Source organism: Chenopodium album, chromosome 24, assembly GCF_948465745.1.
Source record: "Chenopodium album chromosome 24, dcCheAlbu1.1, whole genome shotgun sequence".
NCBI classification, from domain to species: Eukaryota; Viridiplantae; Streptophyta; class Magnoliopsida; order Caryophyllales; family Amaranthaceae; genus Chenopodium; species Chenopodium album.
In genome coordinates this window covers 7,984,857-8,001,955 of record NC_137857.1, presented here as the reverse complement: position 1 = coordinate 8,001,955, position 17,099 = coordinate 7,984,857, and the positions used below count along the sequence as shown (strand labels likewise).

At 35.1% G+C, this 17,099-nt stretch overlaps 3 protein-coding genes and 1 pseudogene across 5 annotated transcripts; 2 read left to right on the top strand and 2 right to left on the bottom strand.

Annotated features, from left to right (window-relative positions):
* Positions 1-506: 506 nt before the first annotated feature.
* On the bottom strand, positions 507-1,391 carry LOC145611480 (auxin-binding protein ABP19a-like). Its single transcript, XM_081666810.1, has one exon. It carries the CDS (start codon positions 1,375-1,377, stop codon positions 751-753), a length of 627 nt encoding a protein of 208 aa, XP_081522936.1. The 5' UTR covers positions 1,378-1,391; the 3' UTR covers positions 507-750.
* Positions 1,392-3,833: 2,442 nt separating this feature from the next.
* On the top strand, positions 3,834-4,644 carry LOC145611764 (auxin-binding protein ABP19a-like). Its single transcript, XM_081667125.1, has one exon. It carries the CDS (start codon positions 3,880-3,882, stop codon positions 4,504-4,506), a length of 627 nt encoding a protein of 208 aa, XP_081523251.1. The 5' UTR covers positions 3,834-3,879; the 3' UTR covers positions 4,507-4,644.
* A 5,639-nt stretch (positions 4,645-10,283) lies between these two features.
* Positions 10,284-14,895, top strand: LOC145611852 (uncharacterized). 3 transcript variants are annotated; one of them, XR_014106477.1, is made up of 5 exons: positions 10,284-10,429; positions 10,517-10,581; positions 11,363-12,443; positions 13,877-14,501; positions 14,686-14,895. XR_014106477.1 is itself a non-coding variant. In XM_081667233.1 (4 exons), exons 3-4 carry the CDS (start codon positions 11,514-11,516, stop codon positions 14,357-14,359), a joined length of 1,413 nt encoding a protein of 470 aa, XP_081523359.1. In that variant the 5' UTR covers positions 10,284-10,429; positions 10,517-10,574; positions 11,363-11,513; the 3' UTR covers positions 14,360-14,895. The 3 variants fall into 3 exon arrangements, 2 of the variants coding, with proteins under 2 accessions (XP_081523359.1, XP_081523358.1); XM_081667233.1 differs by having other exon boundaries at positions 10,517-10,574; positions 13,877-14,895; XM_081667232.1 differs by having other exon boundaries at positions 13,877-14,895.
* Positions 14,896-15,320: 425 nt separating this feature from the next.
* LOC145610495 (germin-like protein subfamily 1 member 17 pseudogene) lies at positions 15,321-16,120 on the bottom strand (annotated as a pseudogene).
* Positions 16,121-17,099: the final 979 nt, after the last annotated feature.

Genomic DNA, 17,099 nt, shown 5'->3' with positions numbered 1-17,099 from the left:
AGCTACAACATGCAACATAAGCAAGGAAATTATACTAGTAATACAAACTAGGAAGAGCTATAATACGAACTGAAACAGATTAGGGTACAACCTAGGAAGTGCTCCGTAGCAAAAGAAGACATCCAGAACGACGAAACCAAACCTCCAAGGGAACTACCCAGAAGAAGAGGAGGAGCCCAAATCAGCATCATAGATGTGCTTAGCAAAAGGAGGAACCAGGAAATGATCTTTGTGCCCAAGATGCATCTCCAATCCATAAGCAGCAAGGCTATGACTCTATGAGCCAAAATATTTATTTCTTTAGTTATATACTTATATTTTTGAAGAGATGTGAGGTATCATCTATATATTTTGTATAAAGGTTTCCAGCAGGAAGGGCATGTAAAGGTCTAGATTTAAATTTATTGCTGATATAATTGATATTGCTTAAACTTAAAAAAAATATCAATTAAAAAAACTCACTTGACTTATATTTATTTTTTGTTTAAATTACTACATATAAGATGAGATGAACAAAGCCAGAGAGTATATAAAGTAAAGGGAAATTTTATTGATCACAAGATTTTAAGTAACTTCTATATCTCATGGTAAATATACAATACATATAGCAAGAAATAACGAATCAATTTGGGAAGTTCGCAGTAGATATCTAAAATAGACATGATCACAAGTTATACACTTGTTTATTACATTCTTTTAGAATTTATTATGATAAAATTAAATTTGAAATAATTTGAGAAAGAAATTTTGTTAGGCTGTGCCGAAGATTCTCTTCATTCGCATTACTTCTCCATGACTCAAGAGTGTGATTTGTTGGGCGATATCAGCAGGTAAATTTCCAGCGAATAAGGAGGTAGGAGTGAGTTGCAGTGCCGGATTTGCTCCATTCAAACTAACAAATGCAGTAGCCGGAGTTTTACCAACGTTGATTTGGAAGTGAAGCATGGCTTGTGGAAATACCATGACATCACCAACCTCTAATCTTTTATAATATGCAGTGTTGTTTGTGTCAATAAATCCTGCAATGATCGAACCTTTCACCAAAAGAAGGACTTCTGACGTACGATGGGAGTGTACTGGGACTACTCCACCTACGGCGAAGTCTAGCCTGGCCATAGATATGCCTAAACCATTGAATGCTGGGAACACGTCTGAAAACGCCAATGTTACATTATTTCCGAAAACATTATTGGGAGTTTTTTCTCCACGGAAACCCGTGTAAACAAAATCATCAGTTGTGACTTTAGCAGGATCTTTACAGGCATATCCTTCTGGTCCTCTAGGAAGATTAGGATCCCCGACACAAAAGTCGAGTTCTATGGCATGTGCAAGAGATAATAGTAGACTAAAAAGGAAGAAAAATGAAAGATTTCTCATTTTGAAAGCTAAAGAAAGATGGTGTGGGATACTTGATAAAAGGGTACAAAAGCTTAGCTTTAATAATGTGTATTTGGTTTCTTGTATGTTCTTAGCGGCAATAGGTACCCTTTATATAGGAAAAAAAATATATGGTTTGGATAGCTTGACTTTTTCTTAGATCTAGTTTGCTACGTTGTATTCATATTATGATTGTATTATTTGTATGAAAGTCAAAATTGTACTTCGTATGCAAAGAAGGACCCTTAGCTGCAGCGTAAAATCTTGAATATATCCAAAATAATACAATAACTGTGTCTTCATCACATTTCACCAAAAAAAAAAAAAACTGTGTCTTCATCATTGTATAGTTATTATATTCTAATTAATCAATCAATTATTCAAAGTGTTAATTTCATAAGCGGGGGTTATTATTCTAATACATGATAAAATTATCCTATTTCTTTTTTTTTTTTTTTTTTTTTTTTGACGAGAAAAATTATCCTATTTCAGTGTTGCATCAAACAATAAAATTATTAAATCTACGAGTACTAAATACAACTAGGAATGACTAATGAGTACCACGTTCAAGCAAAGTTATCAAAATCGAGTTATTGCAAGGATTTCACTAGTTTAAATCGAAAAAGATCAAATACAGGATTTTAATATGTAAACTTACTACCGTAGATTCCCAAGCAAATGTAATTGGCGGAGTTCGAAGTCATGACCTCAAATTTACTTCCCAACCAACTCCAGCAAGTTTTGCTTCCCATTAAACATAACAAATGAGAACATTATTGTGAAACGAAGAAGTTATTGGGGATGAAGCAACAGATAAACACAATATCAGGAAAAATTAATATACGGAACAACAAGAAACAACACACAAGAATTTTACGTAGAAAACCCCTCCTCAATTAATGCGTGGTTAGTGCACTCGGAAAAACATTAGGTATATTTCAAAAAACGTGGGCGAGAAAAAGAACATTATAAAAATTATAAAGAACGCAGCATAATATGTTCTTTGAATTTGATTATTATGTTCTTTGAATTTGAACTATATATTCTTAACATTATACAATTATGTTCTTTTAATGTATGTATATAAAAAAAATGTTAAATTCAACCACTTGAGTAACATTGAAAAAAACATGTTCTATAATGTATTATCATGTTCTTTTCGTCAGGACTATATAGACTTGATCATACTTAGCTTGGCCTGATTATAGGCGGATTTTGGGCAGATTTTTTCGCCCCAAAATCAGGTCGGCCCGGCCTGGCTCGAAATTTTATTTTTTTAGGTCGGGTTTGGGAATGTGTTTTTATGCATTTTATTTTTAGTTGACTTTTTTGTCCCTAACCCAATAACCCGACCCGAATGACCCAACTCATGACCCGAAATTGATCCAAAAACATTGACCTAAAAAATGATCCAAAACCCGAAATTGAACCGACTTGACCCATACCCGACTCGAAATGGAGTTGACCCGATCCTAACCCGACATCCGAATTGACCAGACCCAAAGTTTACCCGACTTGAAATTGACCCAAAGTGTTTAACCATAATAGACCCGATACCCGAAATTGACCTGAACAGACCCGATACCCATAATGTCCCGAACTAAAATTACCTTATAATTGAAATTGTTCATCTTCAATCGTAGCTAATTAAAATCATAAATAGAATTGATAGTTTTATTACTCTCTCCGTTTTTAAATGCTTGCTTTATTTCTCCATGCACGGAGTTTTAGGAGAAATTGGAAAAAAATAATAAAATATAGAGGTGATTTTTTTTTGGTGTTTAGAGAGCCATAAGGGCAGATGATGAGAATCGATCCCAAGATCTCTTGGAACCGGGAGGGGAGCTCTAACCACTTAAGCTATCCCTCATTCTAAGAGGTGATGGGGTTAGTGTAAGGTAAATTGGAGGAGAGAGAATCTAAAAGCAATAAAATTGGGTCCCACTAGTTGAGAAAAATAAATTAAATATTATAAAAGTTTTCCAAATAAGGAAGTGGAACAAGTACTTAAAAACGGCCGTAAAAGGAAAGGGAGCAAGTATTTAAAAATGGAGAGATTATAACAGTAACAAAATATATACTCCGTATAAAATTACTTATTTAAGCTTGATTTATAAATGAAACCATCCGAACATGACCCTACTAGATTTTGACCTGACCCGAATATGACCCAAACATATTTGACACAGTTATGTATGAAGACACAGTTATTGTATTATTTTCGATAATTTCAAATTTTGATCACAAGCTGCAGCTAAGGGTCCTTCTTTGCATACGAAGTACAATTTTGACTTTCATACAAATAATACAATCATGATATGGATACAAGTCGTATTAAACTTGATCTAAGAAAAAGTCAAGCTATCCAGACCATTTTTTTTCCCTATATAAAGGGTACCTATTGCCGCTAAGAACATACAAGAAACCAAATACACATTATTAAAGCTAATCTTTTGTACCCTTTTATCAAGTATCCCTCACCATCTATCTTTAGCTTTCAAAATGAGAAATCTTTCATTTTTCTTCCTTTTTTGTCTACTATCATCTCTTTCACATGCCATAGAACTCGACTTTTGTGTAGGGGATCCTAGTCTTCCTAGAGGTCCAGAAGGATATGCTTGTAAAGATCCTGCTAAAGTCACAACTGATGATTTTGTTTACACGGGTTTTCGTGGAGAAAAAACTCCCAATAATGTTTTCGGGAATAATGTAACATTGGCGTTTTCAGACATGTTCCCAGCATTCAATGGTTTAGGCATATCTATGGCCAGGTTAGACTTCGCCGTAGGAGGAGTAATTCCAGTACATTCCCATCGTACATCAGAAGTCCTTCTTTTGGTGAAAGGTTCGATCATTGCAGGATTTATTGACACAAACAACACTGCATATTATAAAAGATTAGAGGTTGGTGATGTCATGGTATTTCCACAAGCCATGCTTCACTTCCAAATCAACGTTGGTAAAATTCCGGCTACTGCATTTGTTAGTTTGAATGGAGCAAACCCAGCACTACAACTCACTCCTACCTCCTTATTCGCTGGAAATTTACCTGCTAATATAGCCCAACAAATCACACTCTTGAGTCATGAAGAAGTAAAGCGAATGAAGAGAATCTTCGGCACAGCCTAATTTAACAAAATTTCTTTCTCAAATTATTTCAAATTTAATTTTACTATAATAAATTCTAAAAGATTGTAATAAACAAGTGTATTATAACTTGCGATCATGTCAATTTTAAATTATCTACTGCGAACTTCCCAGATTGATTCGTTATTTCTTGTTTTATGTCTTATATATATATATGTACCATGAAATATAGAAGTTACTTAAAATCGGGTGATCAATAATAAGATATCCTCTCTTTACTTTATAATAAAAAAAAATAAAAAAAACTAACTTGATGTAAGAATAAGCTATTTTTAGCAATATTAAGTTCACGGTACAACCATGTACCACCACCTCAAGACTAGCAAGGCAGCAACTTGAACAACCCATTTTTCAGGCATTATTATTCAGGTGAATGTTACCATGTTCAGGGCTGTTTGTGAGATTTTGAGGGCCCATGGGCGAAAGAATTAATCGGGGCCATATTTTTTTTTTTTTTTTTTTTTTTTTTTTTTTTTTTTGGTGTTAATATTGAAGAGGCTTTTTTAAATCTATCTATCTAAATATCTATTACATATTACTAAAAGCGAATCCAGAACGACACTTGGCAAAATACTATTAAAAATTTCAAAAACTTTTGTATACATCCAGTTTACACTAATATTAGTGTACATCGAGCAGTATAAGGGTAACTTTTAGCTAATTTTAGGGTAACTTTTTGTCTTTTTATAGGTAACTTTAAACATAATACAATTTTTATATAAATCAACAACAAGAAAAGTTTTATAAAGGTAACTTAATTACATAATTACATTCAATCACTAATAATTGATTTTTAGTCATTTAAAATGTGATTCTTTACTAATAAAGCGTAGATAATTTTTATTTAAATTGGGTTACTTTAACGCATATTAGGGTAACTTTTATTCATTTCAGGGGTAACTTTTATTCATTTCAGGTTATCTTTATAATGGATGTACAATAATTATTGTACACCCGATTTTTTTAAAAGTTTAGCGATGGGCCTACTCACAGCACGTATACTACCTCCGCTAAGGATTACTTGCAACAAAGGACAAGTTTACGGAGGCCGAGGCAAAAGATTGTAATGTGATTAATTAAGGGGGGTATAGTATTAGGGGAGATAAAATGGAGGAATATAAAGTGCTTCCGTGTTTACTTTTAGCTCGCATGTGGGGGGAACCCTTTTTTTTTTTTCTGATTTTGCTTAAAGTGTCCCACTTGTTTTGGGACTTTGTTTTTCCCTCCTTTTTTTTTTTACACGAAATTTCAAACTTTTTGCCAAATTCACCCAAATTCAAAATTTTCATTTCATGCATGCAACTAAAATGCCCCTTTTATAGAGGTCACCCCTCCAAATAAACCCATTTTTTTTTCCCTTCACTTCAATTGGGATTAGAAAGGAGGGGGTGATAATATCCAACTGTTTTCAACAAAAACCAACATAAGTTAAGTTCACAAAATACAGGTAGCCCTACCAAATTACATTTTCACTAAAATTAGTTGTTAATAATCCTAATTTCTAAGTGCTCTATTAGTTCCAGCAACATCCATATGTACTGAAATTAGACTCCATTGAAGACCGAAAAAAAAAAAAAACAAAAAAAACAAAAAACCCACAACCCCCACTTCATCACCTTCACCTGCTCTGCAAAAAAAGGGGGGGGGGCTCATGGAATTCTTTGAATCTGATTTTTATGGAATGCATCAACTGTGTGAAGATGAACATCAACAATGGGACTACTACAGCATGGGACTTCATGATTCAGTCCATGATGAATTAGAAATGGGAAACCAGCAAGACAATGGTCAACATGCAGATAATGGTTATGATGCAGATGTTGATGATGCACAAACAGATGCTAGAGGGACTCAAGATGAAGAGCACGTGGCAGAAAGGCAAACAGAGAAATGATAGTGGATGAAAAAAGACTACTAGTTGATGAAATCTTGGTGAACATGGAAGAGGACTCACAACCATTTGGATTTTTATCCAAGATGGCCAGAAAACACAATGTTCACATATCAACAACAACTAGATGGTTCTAGGTAATTAAGAAACACTTAGGAGAGGGGATTGATATTGATGTTAGGACCAAAAAACTTGGTTAAATAAGCCCTAAACTTAAGTGGTTGGTATCTATCCCTCTGTATAAGAGGATCACTGAAAGGAGCTATGCTGCTGCCCTTCATGTGTCTTCCTCAGTGAAACACAGATTAAAGAAAAAAGGTAGGCTTAGAACACACACATCAACTAATCACCCAGCACTCACAGACAATCACAAAATTGCTAAATTTAACTGGGTTTTAAGCTATACTCACCCTATTTCATCTGTTGGGGACCCTACTTTCAGAGATATGCAGCACACAATCCACATTGATGAAAAATGGTTCTTCTTGAACCCAGAAACAAGAACATTTTATCTGCTACCAAATGAAGAAAACCCATATAGAGCTCAACAGTCTAGGAGGTTTAAACTGAAGGCTATGTTCATGGGTATGGTTGGGAAACCACTCTATGATGAAAGCAAGAACCTCTTGCATGATGGGAAGTATGGGTTGAACCCTTTTATCAAGTATGAAATAGCAAAGAAGACAAGAAAGAACAGAGCCAAGGGAACACTAGAAACTAAGACAGTCCAGTATGTGAACAAGGAAGCTATAAGGGGGATTTTTGAATCGGTGGCCCATTGCTTTTTTCTACTAGTGTGACATGCTACTTAACCATGTAATTTCAACTATACATGAGAAATGGCCCCCCAAATTACGAAAGGATATCCTCATTCAATGGGACAATGCTAGGCTACACCAAGTCCCTAAGGATGTAGAATTCACAGAAGCATGTCAAGCATATGGGTTCATTGGTTCAAAATTGAGTTTGTGTATCAACCAGCACAAAGTCTAGACTTAAATGTGTAAGACTTAGGTCAATTTAGGGTCATACAGTTTATTCAGTATTAGTTATTCCCTAAAAACCTTGATGAATTACTAGAAAAAGTCAATGAAGCTTGGGAGGCATTTGATCCAATAGTGAACAAGTATACATGGATTACCCTATAGTCTGTCATGCTTGAAATACTAGCATGGAAGGGCAACAACAACTTTGTTATACCACACATGAAAAAGAGACACTTGGACAATCTAGGGCAACTACCAGACTTGCTAGAAGTATATAGAGAGCTTTTGAACACAGTGGTGGAGTATTTGAACACAATTGAAGTGTTAACAACAAGCAACCAGCAGCAAGATGCCAACATGGAGGTCGATGCAGACTAAGCAAACAAGGGACAATGAATATGCTTTTGGGACTCATAGACTGCCACACATAACCATGCAAGCCTAAACTTTTGTTTTTGTTTTAGTTTAAATATTGGTTATGTGTATTTTGGTAAATACTTAGTCCTCATTTCTAGCCAGTCATGTATTAGGGCTCAAAGGATTAGTGTCCTAACTTTTGTAAGCAACACAACTTTTTGATTGAATGAAAATCTTAACCAAGTCCATCAGATAGGGTATTTTTTCACTCAAAGCAATCTTGATAGTGGGTACCTCAACAGCAACCTTAAAAAGAAGTCACTAGAGCCTCCACACTCAACAATGAACTATCAGTTGAGTCCCTTCATCATTTGGAACATTATCACAGTGATGCATTACAAATTTTGGGGACTCAATAATGCATCTAAATGGGACACAGCAAGAAGGGGACTTATATGTTCCTAGCAATAGGGACTTTAAAAGGAAACAACAACTACCACCATTGACCATAGCTGATCAAAGCCCGTTCTACACTAGTTCATGCAAGTAACTAAGTCCCAATCTACATGGAATCAAAACTAAATCAATCACCAACCAACGCACACAAGAAACAGAGTAATAACTTGTATTCAACCAACCTAACATGCATCTTATACATAGCACAGACAAAAAGAGCAGGGTAACAACATTCAGTCCCCCCATAACATCCCAATCAACACCATAAAATGAATCTTAGCCAACAACACATCACCATAGTTATTTCAGAGCCCAACAAAATGGAGATTATCAAGATATTTACTTAAGTATGAACACCAACAACACCACATGCACCATCAATCCAAGGCAACAAACCAAATCCGTAATCAAATCAAACCCAAAACAGGACTCAAACAAGGGACATAGCTAACAATCATCACCTAGCAACATAGGGAATACATAAATAACAGGAAATAACAGGGGAAAAATTAAATTAAAGGGCTTAAGAGATTACGCTACCCAATTAATTTGGGGGAATGTAGTACTAGGGGTAGTAGATCTGAAGATAAGCTATGTACACGTCATCTGGCTCAAGACCTTTAGGGAGCCTAAATCTGATGCGCTTCGCACCACAACTAGGCCCAGCAACACTCCTAGCCATCATAGGGTGGGACTCAGGTGGGCGCAGCACCTCCTCAGTAGTGAGCTCCATGGGTTGAGACTCCCCAGTCTTAGATCCAGTGTCTGGAACCCCACCAGCAAGTTCAGCAGGGACTACAGCCAAAGAAAGATCGTCTCAGGCATGTTTTTCCACTAGATCAACCACCGCATAAGGGGTTTCGACCAAATCTGCAACCACAGTAGGAGGATTTGGTTTTTTAGAGTGCTTAGCCTTCACTGGTTTCTGCTCCTCGTCACTGGAGATGTACTCCACAAGTTTTGCCCCCCTGATCCTCCTCCTGGCTATGATTGAAGCGCAGTGAAGTGGTTTCATGACACCAGTACCACGACGCGGAATGTACCTCGTAAAGGAAGGACGAGGAGAAGAGAGCTTAGTAGCAGTAGAAAGAGACTCGTACCATTGAAGATCTGGATTTTCTTCGTTTGAAGAAGCCATTTTCAGTGTGAGAATAAGTATCAGAGAGGAAAAAACCAAGAATGAAGGAGAGAGAAAGGAGAAAATTCAGTAGAAGAAGAGAGAGAGAGAGAGAGAGAGAGAGAGAGAGAGAGAGAATGGGGTATATGAACATTTAGGGTTGAGTGGGTGTGAGTTCTGGGAAAATAAAACCCAGAATTGAATGCATTCAACCATATTCAAGTTGAGTTGAATGTTGATGCAATGAATGAAGGTGGTTGGGAGATGGGGGATTCAAAAGAAAGTGGGTAAATTTGGTGGGAATGATTAAAAAAAAAGTTAACTAGAGTTAATCCTAAGAGAATTAGATTAAGAGTAGTAATATGGTGTTTAAAAAAAAGTAAGGGTAAATTGGTAAATTTATAGGAAAAACTTTACTAAAAAAGGAAAGAAAATGAGATGTTGCAAGTAATGTGAAGCACCCATTTAAGGAAACTGTTGTATGTAATCCGAAGCAGAGGTAGTATTTGCCAATAAACAAAGCTACCTTCTTTATTAAGCTTGCCACCTAAATACATGCATCATTACATTTACCTTAAAGTCAATACCTATAGTCTAGTACAAGTCGACTAGGCATATCATGACACCATCACAGTCATTTCACTACTTAGACTTTCATATCCACTTATGAGTTATGACATCATCTTTTCTGAGTAAAAAATAATATTAACTCGACAAAATAATATTTTTGCCGTTTGTATTTTCTTCTTTAGTAAAAAATAAAAATTAAAAATTAAAAAAATTAAAAATTAAAAAAATTAAAAAAAAAAATAAAAAAAAATAATAATAAAAAAAAGAATCTCATGAGATGCCTTTCCAAGTAAAGGCACTATGGACTCAAGTATGGAGGAGCACTAAAAAAAATGAGCTAAGATAACGGGTCAACATTTAATCAATTTTAGACATTAATTAATCTCCTTCCGCTCTCTTTGATCATCCAATTACAACTTTCTCTCTCCTCAATTCAAATCACAACAATTCCACCTCTTTTTTCTTTCGAAAATTCATCCGCTTTTAGGTTTCAACCTTTCCATTTTCTTGATTTTCTCTTCGATTTCTGTAAGTATTGCGATTTAATTTAATTTCATTTCTGTTACCCTATTAAGTTTTTCAAAATGTGATGATTTTACTTTTTAATTCTTGCAGGAAGAAAGATGAAACAATTTGAAATTAAGGTCGAATTTTGTTCTTGTACCAAATTGAGGTGAAATGTAAGTTTTGATTATTTTCAATTTGAGATTGCTTAATTAATTGTTAGTTATTTTAATTGTTTAATCGCTTTGCATTCAATATTTAGGCGTTAAATTGAAAATTGCAATGTAATTTTTATAATTGGCATATACAAAATGTTTGGACATTGATCAAAGATGATTGTTTCCTATTTGTCAACCTTGAAAGTAAACAAATTCATGACATGTTAAGAAAAATTGTAAATTGTTAGAAATTAATGTGGGATTTGTAATGCCATTTCTGTGTTTTGTGGCAATTTTCAAAATTGTTGGGTCATATTTGTTGATTAGCTAAGAATTGACAGATTGATATGAAAATTTTGACCTATTTATATGATAGTGTGAGTGATTCTTTCAATTGTTAGTCTTCCATGTCCCGTAGATTCGATGTCTAATTCTCAACTCTCCATATGTATGACATTGGACAATCGAATAATCCAGCCTACAATTAATTGATTTATGACATTGTCCCAGAGTTTCCATGTCTAATCGGCTTATTTTTCTTGAACTTTTGCTTAATTAGACTCATTTAATGTTGGGACTGAATTGTTTTTATTGAACATAACTTTTTAATGCTTAGCTTACACATTTTGCTAAAAAAAACTTTTATCTTGGTGAAATTAATTTTAAAAAAAAGTTGAACTGGGCAGCCCTAAGGCTATGTAGCAGTAACACTGTCTTATACTCTTATGTGGTTTGGTTGTGCGAATACTTTTAAGATTGTTTAGTTTCCTATTTTAATTGTTCCCCTGTCTTGCTTTAGATGGTTGGTTTATGATTGGTGTTGAAGACTTGAAATCCGAAAGGCTGTGAAGCATTTTACCATCACAGCTGTTAAGGTTCTAGCTCCAGATAATCTCTTATATATTGTTATGTAAGAGGGGGTTTGTATTTGTTGAAATTTTGTTTTCAAGATGATGGATCCAGATACAGCTTTCACTGAGGTTGATCTTAAACAAGAGAAATTTGAAGATGTAAATGAGGAAGGTAAAAAATTTAGTTGTGAACTTTGTGATAAGGAAATGGTTCACAAGATGGCACTAGTTTTACTTGAAGGTTTATCTACTGCATGTGTTGACAATACGACGGGAGATATGTTCAAAAGTCCTGGCACTGTTGCTGCTGAGATAAGAAAGGAGATGTTGGATTATCTTATGGAGAGAAGTGAATCCTTTGTTGCAGAATCTTTCCTCTCAGAAGAGGGTCCTGAGGAAAAATCTGATCAGCCATCAGACATAATTTCTGACCTCATCGAAGATTTTGCTACTCTCAAGAGGAATATATTGACCCGGGTTTCAGGGTGGTTGCTTAGTGACATGAGAGAGGACAAAATCGACGATTTTGTACAAGAAATGGAGTTGAATAGCTTCTGGTTGTTAGATAGGAGGGAAACTATTGCGCAAACTCTCCTTAAGAATGTCGATTTTAAGAATGAATTTCATTGCAATTTAAAGTTCAAGTCTGAGGAAGAACTTAAACAACATCGTCCACGTTGTGGTTTCAGGACTGTGTTGTGTAGAAATGAGGGATGTTGTGCCACGTTCAGTGCCGCTCAAATGGAACTTCATGATTCTGTCTGTCCCTTCAAGATGCTTCCTTGTGAGCAGAAATGCCCAGAAATCCTCATGAGAAGGGAAATGGACAGGCATTGCATTACTGTCTGTCCAATGAAGCTTGTAAACTGCCCTTTCTACTCAATTGGATGTCAAGCTACTGTCCCTAGTTGTAATGTTAAGGAACACTTTTTGGATGATATTCGTTCTCACTTGCTATATGCTCTTCAATATCTTCACAAGGGAGTTTCAGCTGAGGATTTGGCGCATCGAGCTGACCAGATAGAACAGGTGAGTTAAAAAACTCAATATCTGTTATTTTATTTTGCTCTCCCCTGTTGAGAATTTCCATTGATTGTCATATACTTCACATTTCACAAGCAGCAGCTTTTGTTATGGCAATTTTCCCTTTCTAAAATAAATTCAAGATGCACCCTGATTACTCAAATTATAACTGTCAAAACTATAGCAGCTTGTGATTGTTGAATCTTTTCCAGTTAGAAGTATAATTGTCAAAACAAAGAGTGATTTGTTTTGTCTAAGTTTGAGTTTTCCCTTACTCAATAACTCTGTAACACTGGATCAGATCTTTACTGTGCTTTTGGCTAAATGGGCTTTCTAATGTTAGTGCCAGTTCAGGATGTATAACTTAATTATTTGTGGAAGCACAATTGTGAATGCTCACAGAGTTGGCTTAGGAAAGCAATGAGAATTGGCAAGATGGTCTTGGCTGCCTAATTGCAGTACTTTTGTGGCAAGCTTTTATCATGAAATTTATCTGTCTTTGCGATATGGTTCTATGTCCCCTCACTTGCACTATTGCACATATTTGATCATGCTATAAGGTGGCAATTGGAAAATTAATCACCCCTAAATATAATCTCAACTTCAAATGAACACTAATCACTTAGGCAACACCCGAGAGGTGGGTGTGGATAGGTTACATGTGCTTATGCCAATGGGTTTTTATCTTATTTGTATAGAATTTCAAAGGTGATGCTTGTGCTATGTATGTTTATCATACACTGGTATGAGTGCTGGGTGCTGGTACAAATCCAAGCATCTAACACGTCTAGGTTATCAATGTATCTAACACGTCAAGGTCAGAAACTTCAGACACAGGGACACTGTTAAAATTGGACATGGATGCATGGACACAGCATAGATGGAATCTAAAGCTTGTATTTGAAGTTCTTATCATTCAATGCATGCATTGAAATACTATTCAGTATCTGATATTAAGGGAAATTTTGCTGAGGTTTCTGTTAAGATTTAACATGCTGATTGCTAAACTATGTGGATTTTTGTGATTGAGAAGGTATGAATTTTTCTCACTGTTGGGCTCTAAAGTAATTTTCCTTATTAGATATATTCCCTTACAACCAAGGAGATCAGGATCTAAGATCAAATTCAGTTGTTAACGTGCTTGAAAAGTTGTTAACGGCCAGCAAAATATGTTCTGACCTAACCTAAACTATAAACTTCATATCTTTTGTGTGTGTGTGTGTGTGTGCTGCTTGTTGGCTAAATTGTTCACATGTTTGTTTTCTTTTCACCTGTTACTATAATGTTTGAGAGCTTAGCTAGGTTCATTGCCTTGTGAGAAGGATTTTCTCACGTTCACTGCATTAAATTTAATGCAATGCACTTGTTTATTTCTCCAAAATTATTTTATTTTTTAATTTGCACTTCCCATGCAAATTTAACCTCACCCTATCTGGCAGGAATCTTCTGGCCGGTTAGCCGGAATGCAAAGTGTGAGGTCTTTCACAAATGCTGTCAAGAATAGTGACTCAAAGCTTGAGCCATTTGAGTTTGTAAAGAAGAATGTGGACAATGAGGAAACAAAAAAATCAAATTCCGAAGAGCCTACATCAGAGGAAAAAAATAATTTGGAATGTGAACTGATGTCAGCAGAAGAGAATAAGAAATTAGGATTTGAACGACCCCCAGCAGGAAACATAAAGGATTCAAATGCTGAACATACAGAGACAGAATTCAAGAAGAATTCTGTTTCTGAACAGTCTTCGCCAAAAGGCCCTAAGAAACATGAACTTGGGACCGAAGAATCAACCAAACCAGATACTGAACAGTCTGCAGTAGAAGACGTGAAGAAATCAGAGTTTAAACTAGCTCCAGCAGGAGATTCTAAGGAATTAGACTCTGAACATCTTGTGATAGAAGACATGGAAAATATCAGGATTTAGACAATCTCCAGCATGTGACCCAGGGAAACCTGATTCCAATCATACTTTAGCTCACGATCTGAAAAAAGTAGATTTTGAATTGGCTCTGATAGAGAACTTTGGGAAATGAGACCCGCAAATACTCATCACTGACTCTCTGATGGTAATACTTCGAAGTTTATTCAGGAGTGACTGCTTCTTTCCAAGATTTGTCACACTTCATATTATTTTTGTACACATAGGTTACATTTTTAAGTCTTGTATCTTGTTCATATCACATTGTTAAGAATAGCAACAGTTCAGCTTAGAGCTTTTTTTTTTCTCCCCATCTTTTATGTTTTCTGCAGAGGCATGAGGAGGATGTAGCTAAAAGAAGACATCTGTTTGAAGTTTCATCTGTTTGTAAAAGTCTAGAAACTTGGGTATGTGGTCTTCCCCTTCTCTTATGCTTTGATATACAGATTAATTAACAATTTTTTGTATTCTTCCTACTTATAATATCATATTCAACAAGGTGTACACAAATGGTATTGGCTTGGTGAGTTATAAAGATGGCACTAGCACAAAAATAACACGACACGACATGGCTTATTAAGTTCTAAAATTTAATTTGATAGTTCTAAAATTACTCGAAATCTGTACTTTCTGTAGCTTATGGTGTGTATGTTATAATATCCCTAAAAACTTAGCATATGCTCCATCCTGAATATCTTATGCCATGTGGATTGTAGTATAATACAAGTATTAATATTCCATATATAAGAATTCAGTAACAAAAAAATTAATTATCTTGTGCAATAGCATATGTAATACAATAAGAATTAAAATACATTCAGAACACAATAAAGTAACATTATTGATAAACCAAGACCATATCGATCACTTGGTTATGATTCTAAATACGCAAATACTGAATTTTGTAGTTCTACATTTGAAATATCAAATCAACTGTTTGTATTAATACTCCAAAGTCATGGAAGAATTAAGGGCTCATCCAAAACTGAGACTGAAGCTTCTTTACTATGTAATCATCTAACTGAAAGGCCTTGCTTAGAACATCAACCGAGATAGGTGGCTCAGCCCCGAACACCGCCTTAGCAATGGTGACCGTACCAGGGTTTTGGCTGCTTAATCCAGCAATAGCAATAGCAGGAACTTTTCCAGCATTAAATTGAAAATGAATGAGGCCTTGTGGAAAAACAAAAACATCTCCTTTGTTAAGCACCTTTGCGAACAACTTGTTATCTCCATTTGCAAGGTTAGAAGTTACGAAACCAACATAGAGGGTTCCTTCAATGACTGTAAGGATTTCACTTGCGCGAGGATGAGTGTGAGGAGGATTAAGGCCGTAAGGTGCATAGTCGATCCTAGCCAAAGATATGCCGAGGGTGTTGAGTCCTGCAAGTTGTAATGCGGATACTAGTGTGACATTGGAACGTACCATGTTGTTAGTGTTTCCTGGCTTGTCTAGCCCTTCGAAAAAGAAATCCTCGGGTTTGGCATCCATTGGATTCTTACATAGCAATCCGTTCACAAACACTGCAAATTAATTAAAAAATTAACACCAATATGAAGTTCAAGTACAAAAAAAAAAAAAAAAAAAAATATATATATAAATTCACAACGTTTGGGATTGAACAAGATTAAAACATACGTACATTCATTGTTTGGGTCATTCATCGCGACACAGAAGTCTTGTAACTGAGTAGGATCTGTTGCGTAGGCCACGTAGGAAGACATGGCAAAGACAGTAAGGTAAGCAAGGAAATAACGAGCTTCCATCTTTTTTTTTTTTCCTCTTATGAAATTATGTTACACTCAAATGTATGTGAGGGTAATTTAATTTCTAATACAAGTTATAATTCTTGCATGCTGAATTATGCCTTTTATAGTTAAGATGAGTTTAGGGAAGCTAGGCTATGGATCAAAGACGTACGTAGAATTAGTCATTAATCACGAAACTTTCTTCTCTAATTGATTATTTTTATAATAAGATTAGTTGGTTAATATAATCAACTTTTTAACTTAGAAGGTAATGACTTTGTCCATCTTCTTGACACAGTCAAGGAATATGTAATATGATATCATATAAGTTGATTTAATCCACTTAATGTAGTGGGGCATGTTCTCATTGACTAAACTCAGCTGAACTGAACTGAATTGAACTGAAATTAATATTTTATAAGAGAAAAAAATTAGGAGCTGAACTAAACTGAATTGAACTTATTAGAGCTGAACTGAACTGAATTGAAAATAAACTACGAGAACAGGCCCTTAATGTCTTACTACTTGGTCAATTTGAGAAAGACGTTTTAATGCAATAGAGTAGTTAGAGAAAGTATTACTCGTGCTTTTAGACAATTCCCTATCTGGGAAGAGTATGTTATTATACAAGGCTTTACTGTTTTACCCTAAACACTAGACTAGATGATTGAAGTTCGAATAATCTTAATTACTAAGGCTCTGTTTTTAATTAGCTTGTCCAACATTCAAGGATAAATTTGGTTATGAGATTTGTTGAACAATTAAAGCTTTTTTTTTTTTTTGGAGCTAAAGTGGACTAAAATGAACTAATTAACCTGAAAGTGCTGAAACGACCTAAACCTTTTCTTTTTTTTTTTTTTTGCAAACAACCTGAAACGACCTAAACCTAACTGCAATGAACTGAATTATAATTGTTATTGTTATTTTTGTTGCTATTGTTATTGCATTGAAATGAAATACATCCAAAAGAACTAGGCCTGAATTTTATCTGTAATAA